Source organism: Zootoca vivipara, chromosome 6, assembly GCF_963506605.1.
Source record: "Zootoca vivipara chromosome 6, rZooViv1.1, whole genome shotgun sequence".
Classification (NCBI taxonomy): domain Eukaryota; kingdom Metazoa; phylum Chordata; class Lepidosauria; order Squamata; family Lacertidae; genus Zootoca; species Zootoca vivipara.
The window spans coordinates 60,609,348-60,622,773 of NC_083281.1; the positions used below are offsets into that span (position 1 = coordinate 60,609,348).

General features: G+C 49.4%; 1 protein-coding gene across 2 annotated transcripts in view; it reads left to right on the plus strand.

Moving 5' to 3' along the window:
* Positions 1 to 988: 988 nt before the first annotated feature.
* The window catches only part of GSE1 (Gse1 coiled-coil protein), a 391,224-nt gene continuing 378,786 nt past the window's right edge, over positions 989 to 13,426 (plus strand). The window contains exon 1 of one of the 2 annotated variants that reach the window (XM_035120003.2): positions 989 to 3,723. In XM_035120003.2, the coding sequence (XP_034975894.1) occupies positions 1,384 to 3,723 (2,340 nt within the window). In that variant the 5' untranslated portion in view covers positions 989 to 1,383. The remainder of the gene's footprint in view (positions 3,724 to 13,426) is intronic. The other variant, XM_035120004.2, reaches the window with a different exon arrangement.

Genomic DNA, 13,426 nt, shown 5'->3' on the forward strand with positions numbered 1-13,426 from the left:
CATTAAACCCTTTCCCACAGGCCAGAGTTTTGCGGATCAGCTGACAGAGGAGGCAGGGAATTAAATTTGGTTCCCAAACATCTGATTGGGGGTGGTGGCAGGATTTTTGTCTGTGTTGGCTGGATGTTCCTCCATTGCTTTTCATTTTAAAGCAGAATAATGAATATGTAGAAATAAAAACGAGCCCTTAATTTGCAATAACAGTTGGACAGAGCTCTCCAGATGGGACTACAGCTTCCATCATTCCTGATCACTGGCCATGCCAGCTGGGGCTGATAGGAGTTGTAGTCCAAATGTATCTGGAGGACACCTTGTTTCTTCAGCAATGTTCAGCAATGTTACAACATTATTGGGGGGCTATAAACAAGAACATTTGTGGTATAAAAAGTTTGGGGAATTCAGCAGGAAGTGGTGCACCGATTGGATATGAAGCTGTGCAGCCACCCCCAAAATTTTGCAGGCTCAAATGGTATTGAAAGTGGGATCATAGCATCATGAGCACAAATATTATTATTAATGTGTAATAGAAAGAACTTAAGAGATAACTAGTCTTTGCTCCCTTTTGACAGTGACAGATGAGAAAAGCAGAGGCTGAAGCAGCTGTAAAGGTAAAGGGACCCCTGACCATTAGGTCCAGTCGTACAGCTGTACAGTCCAACAAACCAGTCCAAGTCTTTAGTGAGAACTTGAATGTTGCAGGTCCAAACGCAAACAAGAATCTTTCTACAGCCGCACGAACCTCTTTATATTCTTTCGGCTTCAGAAAGGTCTTGCGACGCTGGGCAGGCGACTGCCGCGAAGCTCCTCCGAAGCGGGGCTTTCCTTGTGTGATCGTTGGCCGCGAGCCTGAGCAAGGAGGGAGAAGAAGCCCTCCCTCCTCCCCCCCATGCAGATTTTGGCGCGCGGGGTGGGGGAGAGACAGGCGAGGGGGCTGGTTTATTGTGGAAGCCGCCGCTGCTGGTGGCGCGGAGGAGACCCACCTCCAGGGAGGGAGGGAGATGGCGCTGCCGAGTTCGCAGCCAAACTTTGCACAAGAGGCGGCTGCTGCTCCTCCACCCGGCCGAAGTTAGCTCTGGAGCGGGACGCGACTGGCAACCGTCTCCAGCCTTTGCCCGCAGGAGAGCCCCACGCCAAAAAACAACCCCCCTCCGCCAGCAGCAGCCCGGATCCCAGTCCCTTCCCACCCATTCCTAAAGTGACGGCGGCGGCGGCAGCAGCAGCAGCAGCAAGTCTGCAGATGGGAACCAACTAATCGCAGCCAACTCCGGCAGTCCGTCTCCCAGAGCGTGTCCGGCCACCCGGCGCCTGCAGGATGAGCGATCAGCCCTGGGGAGCCTCCCGCAGCCGCCGCTCCCGCCCGGGCGGGGACTACCCGAGGGCAAAATGAGCGATTATCCGGAGAAGGAGGCGCCGATCTCGCGCAAGCAGCGCTTGATGGCCGCGATCGCGTCCGGGGACGAGCGTGCAGGAGCAGCGGCGAGTGGCAGCTGCTGTCGTGCCGAGTCCCCGGCGGCGTTGGCGGCGGCTGCCTCCGCCTCCTCCGACGCGGCGCTCTGCTGCTTCATCTGCGGCGGCGGGATCAGCCGGGGCAAGGAGCTGAAGCTGCAAGTGAAGTATCCCCGCGACAACCAGCCTTTTTTCCCTTTCCTGCAGCACCAGGAGCCGGCGCCCGGGGCGCAGGAGGTGACTCCGGAGGGCTGCGCCGTGGTGTGCGCCGTCTGCCGCTGCTTTCTGGCGGAGCAGTGGGACTCCTTCGAGAGGACGCGCACGCCGGTGGAGAAGCGCATGTATTGGTTGAAGCGGCCCTACCAGTGCGACGGGCCGGCGGGGGGGCCCGGCGGGCTGCGCAGGGGCCCCCAAGAGTGGAACCTCTCCTACGTGCTGGGCGCCGACGACGAGCGGCGTCCTAGTAGCAGCAGCGGCCGGAGCCAGCCAGCCGACGACGACGAGGAAGAAGGTTGCGGCGCCGGGGGCGAAGACTCTGAGCTTTCCTCTCTCTCTGACGCCGGTAACCTCTCGGAGCCTGACCTGCGTTCCCCCAGCCGGAACAGCGGCGCCAAAGGCAGTCCGGGTTACTGGCGCGTCAAAGAGCGCGCGGTGCCAAGCGCGCACATGGGGAGCCGCGCCAGTTACCGCGAGTGGAACCAGCCGCCGCCGCCACCCCCAGAGGAGGAGGCGATGGCGGCGGCCCCCTTGCGCCCGGGGAACGGGCTGCCACCGGCAGAGAAGCCTCGGAGGAAGAGGCAGCGGCGGGCAAGACTCTGGGGAGCCGAGGCGCCGATTTGGAGAGCTGCTCATGGCGCGCCAGGGGGCAGCGGCGGGAGCGCACCGGGGGCCTTCCATACATCGGGAAGAGGCGACGGGTTGGTGGGCAAGCGACATCCGGGGGAAAGTGGCCGAGAGCTTTCCAGTTACTGCTCCTCCGAAGAGAGCGAGATCAATATAACCAGCGACGAGGAGCAAAAAGAGAATGGCAGCGCCCTCCTAGCGCCCAGACCTCTCTGGGGGGCAGAGCCGCCATCGGTAGGAGAATTCGTCTGCTACGTTTGCGGCTCCCTCTTGACGCCTACTTCCCAGCACAGGATTCACGTGCAGAAGCAGGAGAAAGCCTCTAAGGCGCCTTTCTTCCCCTTCCTGTGGTTGCACAGCCCTCCTCCGGGGGCTTTACCCATCAGCACCGCTGGTAGCACCTTAGTATGTTCTTGCTGCTTCGCTTCCCTCATGCAGCAGTGGCAAAGCTTTGAGTTGGCCAACGTGCCTGTCCTGCAGCGGCTCTATGTAGTACCTCTGAACGCTGTAGCCCCCAAGGCTAAGAGGGAGACTCTTCCAAGAGAGGAGGCACTGCCTGCACCCCTGCAGCTTCTCCAGGAAGCATGTTACCTCTGTGGGGAGGATTGCACCAAGGATGGTCGGTCAGTCTCTGCCAAGATCACCAACGGCAATGCCAAAACAACCATGCACTTTCCCTTCCTCAGCCTCCTTCCTTGCCCTCCCAATGCCAAAGGTCTCAACAAGCACTGGGAGGTCCATAGCTGTCGGAAATGTTATGGTGTGCTGCAGGACCTATGGGCCATGTACCGGGCTTGTCACAATGAGGAGTTCATCACTTCGGTGCAGAGCTTCCTGGGCAGGTATCACCAGGTCTTTTCAGCTGGGGAGTCCAACAGCATTGCCCAGCATCCTAGTTTGGCCAAAGTGGGCTTGGTGTCCATTTGCTACATCTGTGGAGCTGAACTGGGAGCAGGGAGGGAGTTTCACATCAGTGTCAACCCTCCAGGCCGCTTTGGCGAGAAGGAGCCATTCTTCCCATTCCTCACAGTTTATCCACCAGCTCCTCGGGCTAGGCCTGTTGATTCAACTGGAATAGTGGCCACATGTGTGCTCTGTTACCATGATCTCTTGGGGCAGTGGATGCAGCATGAAAGCAGCCATTCCCCCCATCCAAGCAGCGCCTGGTCCAGGCAGTACAAAGTGGAGACTTTTGTCTGCTTCTTCTGCAGGCAAGAGAAGAAACGATGCCTTGGATTAAAAGCGGTGCAAGTTGCCAGGCTGCCAGTGTTCCTGTGCTCTTTACGGGTGCCTAGCAGCTTGCTGGTGGATGACGGTAAGCAGCTCACCATCGGAGCATGCGCTGAGTGTTCCGTACTGGTGCTGGCTGGCAAAAACACAGTGTCCAGAGATCTCTTTGCTGCACCTGCAATGGCACCAGCTTCTCTCCAAAAGGTAAGCTGTCTGGTTGACCTTCGGGTGGAACTGGAATTATCTGCTGTTGCTCTTCTGCAAGCTTTGGCTGGAGACAGGTGCCAAACTGTTGCTTTCTAGTAAACCAGCCGCTCCAGAGTCATTGACCTCATGACTCTAAAAAAACCCACCATGGATCTCTGTCAAGGTGCGTGGGAGAACTGTAAGCATGTTTCTCCTTTTTTTAAGCAAGCAGTGGCTGCTGGAAGGCTTTCTCTTAGGTGACTCACTCAAGACCAGAAGTTAAGAAGAATTCTAACGCTGGTGCCATTCTACTCCTGCTACAAAATCCTATTAGGGATTAGCTTCAACATTAGCTTTTTAGAGCCGTAAGAGAACTCCACAGTTTTCCAACTATGATGCAGAGTGCTTTTTTCCTGAGGTGTTTTTATGTTAATGGGCATATCGGGTCCCGTCCCCCCAGTGCTAATTCATGTATCTTCAGAATACAGGTAAAAGGGCTGGAAAGAATCCCAGAAGCAGAGCCATGGTAGGTTGTGGCAGCGCTATGCAGTGTTCCATGTCACAATAAACTAATTAGTAGTGCACAGGACTTTCTGGAGGGCACTCCCATGCCCACTTGTGGTTTAGGTGCCTTAAAAGTAAAGCCTTGCAAGTGAATCTACAGAAGTTAGTAGTCCACCAAATGTGGGCTAAAAGCCGTCCCCTCTCCTCCATGGCTGTTTTGCTCAACATTTAAATGTTATTGTCCAGTTCTGTCACTTATGCTAGGAATTCTTAACAAGCAAACATTTGTAAATCATACTTGCCTAGTTGCCTGAAGGCAGGTCCTCAGGTGGCTGAGTGGCTGTTAGAAAGCTGATTATAGTGCTTTTAGTGCTTTTTATTTTATATACTAGCTATTTACATTTCTCTAGTTGCTTAGTCTTCCAGGTGTGCAGTTCAGCTACACAGTGTGCAGATGTCCTGATGCTCGTCTAGCAGCAGGTTCCAAAGCATTATGGGTAAGGGGGAGGGTCTAATCCCTGCCAGTCAGTTCAGTGTGGAAGGTGGGAAAGTAATGGGAGTCAGGCTTCCGAATTAACCTGTGAGCAACCAGGAATGCCAGCAGATATATTTCCATACCGTCCTTAATCCGAGGATCACAGGGTGGTTTACCATATAAAAACAATACATGACATAGTAACAAAAACAATAATTAAAGGGTCATAGATTGTTTAATTAGCTAAAGGTCTGAGAAAAGAGGAATGTTTTTGCTTGGTGCCTAAAGATGTGCAACGAAGGTGTCAGGCAACCCTCCCAAGGCAGAGCATTACACAAGCAGGGAGCCATCACAGAAAAGGCCCATTCTCATGCTGCCACCCTCCTGACCTCTTGTGGAGGAGGCACACTAAGGACCTTGGGTGGTGATCACTGGGTCCGGGGCTGTGGGAAGAGACCATTCTTATTGGCCTGCCCCTCATAGCTGCCAAGTTATCCCTTTTTTACAGGGATTTTCCCTTATGCTGAATAGGCTTCCTCGCGAGAAAAGTGAAAACTTGGCAGCTATGCTGCCCCTGTGCCTCTTTAACACCAGCCTAACATGCCCAGATCCAGCAAATGAAGTTTTTCTGTTTTGTCTGCATGCCAGGAAAAGCTTCACTTGCTAAATGTCTGCCATATCAGCTGCATGTTGTTGAAAATGTGGCAAATTACGCAGTAGGGTTTTGTGTGTGGGGTGAGCAATTTGCAGTCCTTTTTAAGCCAAAAAGTGAAACTTGCCTTCATACAGGAGTATGCAGAAGACCAGGGTTGACATGCAAATGCACTTCTCATTGAATATGGGAGAGAGAAAAAGAAATTTTGATGTGCAAAGAACTGTCATTTCTATGCATAACAAATTTCCTTCCTTGCCATAAACACACCATAGAAATTTCCTTTTCTGATTGGAGGTACAGTATTCCCTTCATGCATAGTCTTATCTCTTGGCATTCAAAATCCTCATGAGTGTGTGGTCATCTCTGACTATGATGCAACTTCTTCCCATTGCATACAAGTAGACCAGCATGTGGCAATGATTTTCTGCAGGAATAGCCACTGTCATTTCTGTGGTTTTGCACGTTGCAAGGGGGACAGGGAAGAGAACACATGGATAAATCACACTTCCTATTCGTGTATGTTTAGGAAAATTTGCCATGGAGGAAGTCTTGTGTTGACTACCTGGTAAGATGTGTGAGAGTGACCCCCACATATCAGACTCTCGTATCTAGCTCCCAGGGCAGAGTCTAAAGGTATGTGATTCAGCAACCTTGATGAAGCTAAGGAGATCTACTGTAGGTCCAGATCTAGGTCCAAGCGGGAGCCTGCTTGGGAACTTTATGTCTGTCACCTTGAATGCCATCATAAGAGAATTGCAGGATACTGTATAAATGCAGTGAAATACATTATCTCCTTATGCGTGAGATAGTTTGCACTAACATGTTAATCCCAAACTAAAGAAAGTGAAAGCAGAATTTATTAGGGGGGGAGGAGGAATCTTGATAATGAGTAAAGCTGGTTTCAAGAGTGTTTCTGTAACCAGATTTCTGAAATATGGCATCAGTAGCATTGCTTTAGCAACAATCACAGTTGTTCAGCTTAAGCCACTTGTAGAGTGTTGATTTCCAAGTCATGCAGGCAGACGATGAAGTGGCCTGAATGCTATTTAGTGCTTGCTTGTGGAACCTTAAAGGATTGGACTATCAATGGTGACATATTTCTTGGCCTCAGAGCCAAGCTTTTGAGAGAGCCCAAATAAGCATGCTCCCTAAGATAGGAACTCCCATTCTGCCAGCAAATGGAAAAAAGCCCCAGGATCCTTGAAGGAGGTGTTTCCAAGCTGATTGGCTTCTTTCCCTCCCTGTGGGAATGTGTCTTTTAAATCTGAAAGTCAGCTGTGTAAGTGGAGGAGAGAGATTTTCATGCTCCTATGACTTCCAGAGGGCTGTTTGCTTTTCATCTGAGCTTCCATCCCCTTGGCTAGAGAGGACAGCTGCTGATAATAAACTCACGACAAGCCTTAACGAACGACATTGCAGGACTGTAATAAAATGTGATCTAATATTTGAGCTGCCTTCCTAACCCTGGGCTCACCATTTGAGTCAGCCCCACTGTACAGAGGCTGCTGTAGTACTGGGAGGAGATAGGCTGTTTTGAGACATTTAACGGTATATCCAAATTCTTTTGTTTGTCTGAAAATCATTTTGCCTTGAGCTGGTGGGGCTATCAGTCTTCTTTTGAACAAGAATTGGTGTTTAGCATGGTTCTTCAAATCAGCTCTGGGGAACTTTGCAGCTCCAGACTTAAGCAAAGCCTGTGGTTGCTTCAAATCAATATATGTGAAGTTCAGTACCCTGCTCTGCCTTTTCTTTACGCTTACGGTACTACTTCCTTAAGAATTGATAGCTTACAAGTGCTGTAGTGATGGTAGATGTAATGACTGTCAGAATTCTCCCTTTTTGTACAAGATGTAAGAACCCTTTCAGGAACTAGTGTTCCCCAACCTTGTGCACTGGCTGTGGAAATGGGAGTTGTAGCCCAAAAATATCATAGAATCATAGAGTTGGAAGAGACCACAAGGCCATCTAGTCCAACCCCCTGCCAAGCAGGAAACACCATCAAAGCATTCTTGACATATGCCTGTCAAGCCTCTGCTTAAAGACCCCCAAAGAACATCCTTTTAAATATTTGAATTGAACATGGCTATCATATCACCCCTTAACCTTCTCTTCTCCAGGCTAAACATACCCAGCTCCCTAAGCCGTCACTCATAAGGCACCAATACATACCTTTGGTTCCCTAATCCCACTGTTCCTAAAACTTCTCTGTAAATCCCTCTGTTTCTCTCAGTGGTTCACAATGTGTTTCTTGTTCCCTTTTCTTTTATCTTCCCCAGTAGGCCCTCTGTCTCTTAGGTTCTCTGCCCCTTAGGCACTGGAGGCTGCTTCATTAGACCAAATAGGGCACTGCCCAAACAACCTCAGCCTGTCCTCAGCCAGCCCCCACCTGCCTGCCTCTTACTTGTATCCAGTCCAGGGGGTGGCATTGGCTTACTCCTCTTTAGTCCCAGTGCTGCCCTTGTAGAAGTCAGCAGGGAGGAGGTTGGGGGCAAAACTGGAATTAGTTGGCTCTGGCTGTCCTGGGCTCTGGTTTGGCTAACTTTTGATCTCCCTTGCATTCTGCTTTACCAGTCTTTGTGATCACCAGTCATCTCTGCTTCTAGGACCTCCTCCCAGTCAGCCATCTAGGCCTGAACCAGCCCCCATGCAGCTCCCCCTTCCCTAAGTACCGTATGGAGCTTTAATCCCAGTCAAACAGACAGCTATCTCTTCTATCCCAGAAATTGGACTGTGAACCTTTTGTTGCTTTGTTCCCCAAGTAATTGGAATGTTCCATGCCAGCTCTCTGGCTCAAACAGTTGCTGTCAGATGCATCACTGCCGCAAACTCAATACAGTACAGATATCTGTGAAATGGGAATGTATCTGTACTCTGTATCTAGCTGGTGTGTTTTGTAAGTGTTTGAATGCTTAGTGGTGTTCAGGCAAAAAGAGCTTTTTATCTAAACTATTAATCTGTTTCTTGTTTTGCCATTGCTAGGGTTGCTTTGACTGAGCACCTTGCTGGATTTTATTTCAGAGACTAACCAGCTGGGGTTGCTTGTGGGTCAGGCTCCCCCAAAGGAGATGGTGTTTTGGAGAGACTACTGTGTCTTACTATTTCTGCTCCAAAGGACATAAAGTACTTCCTCATACAGTGCAATTAAAATATGAAAGTAAAGCTGCTATCCAACAGGGAAACTGATAAACTAGCCAGCAAAACAAACAGCCAAGTGGAAAACTTGTGCCTTGCAACACCCTCCTCAATGCTTAAAAGATTACATTGGGCAGGGTGAGGGAATCCATTTACGGTATATCTTGTGGGGAAGTTGGCTTTGCAGCCTTGAAGCAATGGGTGTGATTACCCTAATCCTGGTTGTGACAGTTTTCGCTTTTCAGTGTAGGAGGAGCAGGGGTAGATAATTTTATTTGTAAAATTTGTATATCATTTAATTGCCAAAACGGTTTACACAGAACCTTATGTTCAATAAATGTTCAATAAAAAGTCAGAAGTTAAAACAAGTTGACCTAAAAAAATCTAAGTATACATACAACACACACACACTCTCTCTCTCTCTCTCACACACACACACACGTGTGCACTCATGCACATATATGAAAATTACCTATTAAAATGCTTGTTAGCCTTACATATCTGGGTAAACAAGCAAAGCCAGCTGATGAACCTGTGTGTGTGTGGTGGTGGGGGTATTAAACCCTGCTCAGTTTGGCTGCAAATGTCAGTTCCCTTGCTGATGAGCAGAGAGTTCAGTCTTGTTTGGTGTTGTTTCTCCAGCTCCAGTTTGTTCTCTGTAGAGAGTAATCATGACCCCTGCAAAGAGTTATCACGACATCAGATGACTAACAGGGGGTGGCCACTGGTCAAAGTTGGCTTGTGGGGGTTGGAGGAGATAAAGCTCTGACCCACTGGGCCAAAATGTTTTCCTATGCCTGCTTGAAGATATATGAGTCCCATGTTGTATACAGCCTAGATAGGGAATGTGTGTGTCACCAGACATTGTCATACTAAAAAGGTAAAGGGGCCCCTGACCATCAGGTCCAGTCGTGTCCGACTCTGGGGTTGCGGCGCTCATCTCGCTCTATAGGCCAAGGGAGCCGGCGTTTGTCCGCAGACAGCTTCCGGGTCATGTGGCCAGCATGACAAAGCTGCTTCTGGCGAACCAGAGCAGTGCACGGAAACGCCGTTTACCTTCCCGCCGGAGCGGTCCCTATTTATCTACTTGCACTTTGATGTGCTTTTGAACTGCTAGGTGGGCAGGAGCTGGGACCAAGCAACGGGAGCTCACCCCGTCACAGGGATTCGAACCGCCGACCTTCTGATCAGCAAGCCCTAGACTCTGTGATTTAACCCACAGCGCCACCTGGGTCCCAGGTGTGTCCCAGGGAATGTGTGTGTCACCAGACATTGTCATACTACAACTCTAGTAATCCCCAACCGTTGGCCATGCCAGCTAGTGTTGCTGGGAGTGGAGTCAACAAATACCTGTTGGTTCTCTACCATAGAGGTAGGACTTTTTTTCCCTTTCATCTTAAAAAATCTTTATTGAAAGTTCAAAAAGTACATACAAATATACAATACCTTACTTACAATCTCTGGACGTAGGATTTTAAAGTTATTGGGGACGGACCACAATATGCTGCATGCCAAAGCTACTAGAGTCAGTTGCCAGTAAAAAGAGCAGGTGACTAGAATGACCTTCCTCTGCCTAAGATCCTGGAGAGTTACTGTCAGTCAGAGCAGGTAACACTGGGTCAGTTGGGCAGAAAATCTGACCTGGGGAAAGGCAGCTTCCTATGTTCTGCTCACAGTAGCAGTCTTGCTTGCTTTATACCGGTACTAAGAGTTCTCTTCTATCTGGTGTGGCCTAGGAATGTACTTTGCTGTTCCTTTATGCTTGGCAAGCTTCTAGCATTTGCAAGCATTTCTCTTTCAATTTGCTGGGGCAGCTGCTGAAGGAGTCACAGGATCAGCACACACTGCCTGCCTTGAGAAGGCTGAAACAGAGAAACAAATGTGATTGATGTGTGCTGCATAGGAATCCTCTGGAAACAGCCCCTCTTATAACTGCAGCAAAATGCACGATGGGGCTTTAGCTCAGTGGCAGAGCATCTGCTTTGCATGTACATGGTGCCAGGTTCAATCCCTGATACCTCCAGATAGGGCTGGGAATGTCACCATTCTGAATTCCTAGAGAGCTGCTGCCAATCTGTGTAGGCAATACTGAACAAGATGGGCCAATAGTCTGATTTGGTATAGGGCAGCTTCCTGTGTTACCATTAGTGTAGAGAAGCTGAAAGTGAAGCTGCAGAAAGTCCTGGGTAAATCTGGGCTGCATTTAATGCATTCCCCACTTTAGGAACCCCACTCCTGAATTTTAGAGACTCTATTACTGTGCAGGGGGGCAAATTCTCAGTGTCTTCCCCTAATTAAAGTTCCCATTTCAGATTCTTTGGGAGAAATTATGACAAACTGATTAAAACAATGTAGATATGCCCAATACATTGTCCTGTGCCATGTAAGAAGATTTTACTTACCGGTAAGTGAGTTTTGCAGCTCCTTTACATGGGGTAGGCACCTAATCCATACCCTGGGTAAGACAAAGAACTAAGGGTAGTATCAGCTAAGTTCTACTTAGAGTAGAACCATTGAAATGTATAAACCCAAGTTATTCATTCCTATTCATTTGACTGGGTCTACTCTGAGTAAAACTAACATAAAAACGTATGTGTTTTTTGTTTTTACATTTGAGTCAGTGTTGCTTCATAAACTTAAATTTAAGTTACATGTGCATGCCATCTGGCTTTGGGCAGGTAGCTGATTCTCAGCCTCAGTCTGAAAATGGGATTGGCCTGCCTAGTTTGAGAAACACTGGCCTGGTTTATTATTATTATTATTATTATTATTATTATTATTATTATTATTATTACTCATACCCTGCCCATCTGGCTGGGTTTCCCCAGCCACTCTGGGTGGCTTACAGCACATATAAAAACATAGTAAAACGTCAAACATTACAAACGTCCTGATACAGGGCTGCTTTCAGATATCTTCTAAAACAGGGGTCAGCAAACTTTTTCAGCAGGGGGCCGGTCCACTGTCCCTCAGATGTGTGGGGGGCCGGACTATATTTTTGGGGAAAAATATGAACGAATTCCTATGCCCCACAAATAACCCAGAGGTGCATTTTTAATAAAAGGACACATTTTACTCATGTAAAAACATGCTGGTTCCCGGACTGTCCGCGGGCAGGATGGGAGGGCACTGCACAGGGAAGGTGCTGCACAGGGAGGGTGCCACTGCTGAGAAGGCCCTCTGCCTGGTTCCCTTAAACTTTACTTCTCATAGTGAGGGTACCGCCAGAAGACACTTGCAGGAGAACCTCAGTGTCTGGGCTGAGCAATGGAGACACTCCAGGTGTACTGGACCAAGACTGTTTAGAGCATTAAAGGTCAGCACCAACACTTTGAATTGTGCTCAGAAACGTACATGGTCCCGGCAGCTGCTCCCAGTCACCAGCCTAGCTGCCTTATTCTGTATTAGTTGTAGTTTTCAAGTCACCTTCAAAGGTAGCCCCACGTAGAGCACATTGCTGTAGTCTAAGAGCATGTACCACCCCAGCGAGACAATCTGCAGGCAGGTAGGGTCTCAGCTGGCATACCAGATGGAGCTGGTAGACAGCTGCCCTGGATGCAGAATTAACATGCACCTCCATGGACAGCTGTGAGTTCAAAATGACTCCCAGGCTTCACACCTCGTCCTTCAGGGGTACATTTAACCCATTCAGGACCAAAGAGTCCCCCACCCCCACCCACCCCCTGTCCCCCCAAAACAGTACTTCTGTCTTGTCAGGATACAACCTCAATCCATTAGCCGCCATCCAACCGCCTCTAGACACTCAGACAGGACATTCACTGCCTTTACTGTTTCTGATTTAAACAAGAGTTAGAACTGGGTATCATCCTCATACTGGTGAACACCCAGCTCAAACCCTCAGACAATCTCTCCCAGCACCTTCATATAGATGTTGAAAAGCATGGGGGAGACGACAGAGCCCTGAGGCACCCCACAAGTGAGAGCCCAGGGGTCCGAACACTCATTCCCCAGCACCACTTTCTGGACATGGCCTAGGAGGAAGGAGTGGAACCACTGCGTAACAGTGCCCCCAGCTCCCAACTCCCTAGATGGTCCATAATGATACCATAGTCAATGGTATCAAAAGCCGCTGAGAGATCCGGCAGAACTAGGAAACAACTTTCACCTCTGTCCCTAGCCTGCCAGAGATCATCGACCAGCACGACCAGCTGTGGGCGGAGCTAGTCAGAGCTTGGAGTGCAGAGACTGAGGAAGGAGCAGAAGGTGAGCTGAGCTTGGGAGACACTCTGTAGGTTTTGTGGCTTTGTCTTTTGGGGCTGTGTGTTAGTAAGTTTGTGTGCTTTTTTGTTTTCTTACTTGTTTGTGTGCTTGTGCTGGTTTTCTAGGGCTGCTGCCTCTTGGATTTGGGTGACTGTCCAGGCTTGTGTGGGTGTTTGTTTCTGGCTGTGACCTTGTTTGTTTCTGGCTGTGACCTTTCACCTAGAAGTGTGAGTCAGGAGGGACAGGTGATTAGCTGTGGGCGGAGCTAGTCAGAGCTTGGAGTGCAGCGACGCGCGCCTAGCGGCGCGCGCAGTTTGTCCCATCTTTTTGATCTAGGGCAGCAAGTCTCACACGTTTGTTAGGGGAAACCTAGGCCTCTTCCTCTTTCCCCCTTGACTTCAAGGTTTTCAAGATGGAGGTGGAGGGAACAACCGTTGTCACCTGCAATTCCTGTGCAATGTTTGTTTTCTTGCCAAAGGATGTGGGTAGCTACACGTGCAACAATTGCAAGTTGGTTGCCCTACTAGAAAACAAGGTTGCCCTTCTGGAAGAGAAGGTGCAGCAGCTTCAGGGGCGTGTATCTACGCTCCAGAGAATTAAAGAGCTGGAGCTTTTCTTGGATGCAGCAGAGCACACTGTCTGCACCAAGGAGGAGACAGGGGATCTCCCTGAGGAGGAGGTCAGTTCCCCAACACAGCAGCCAGATGTATGGAGGAACGTGACTCATAGAAGTA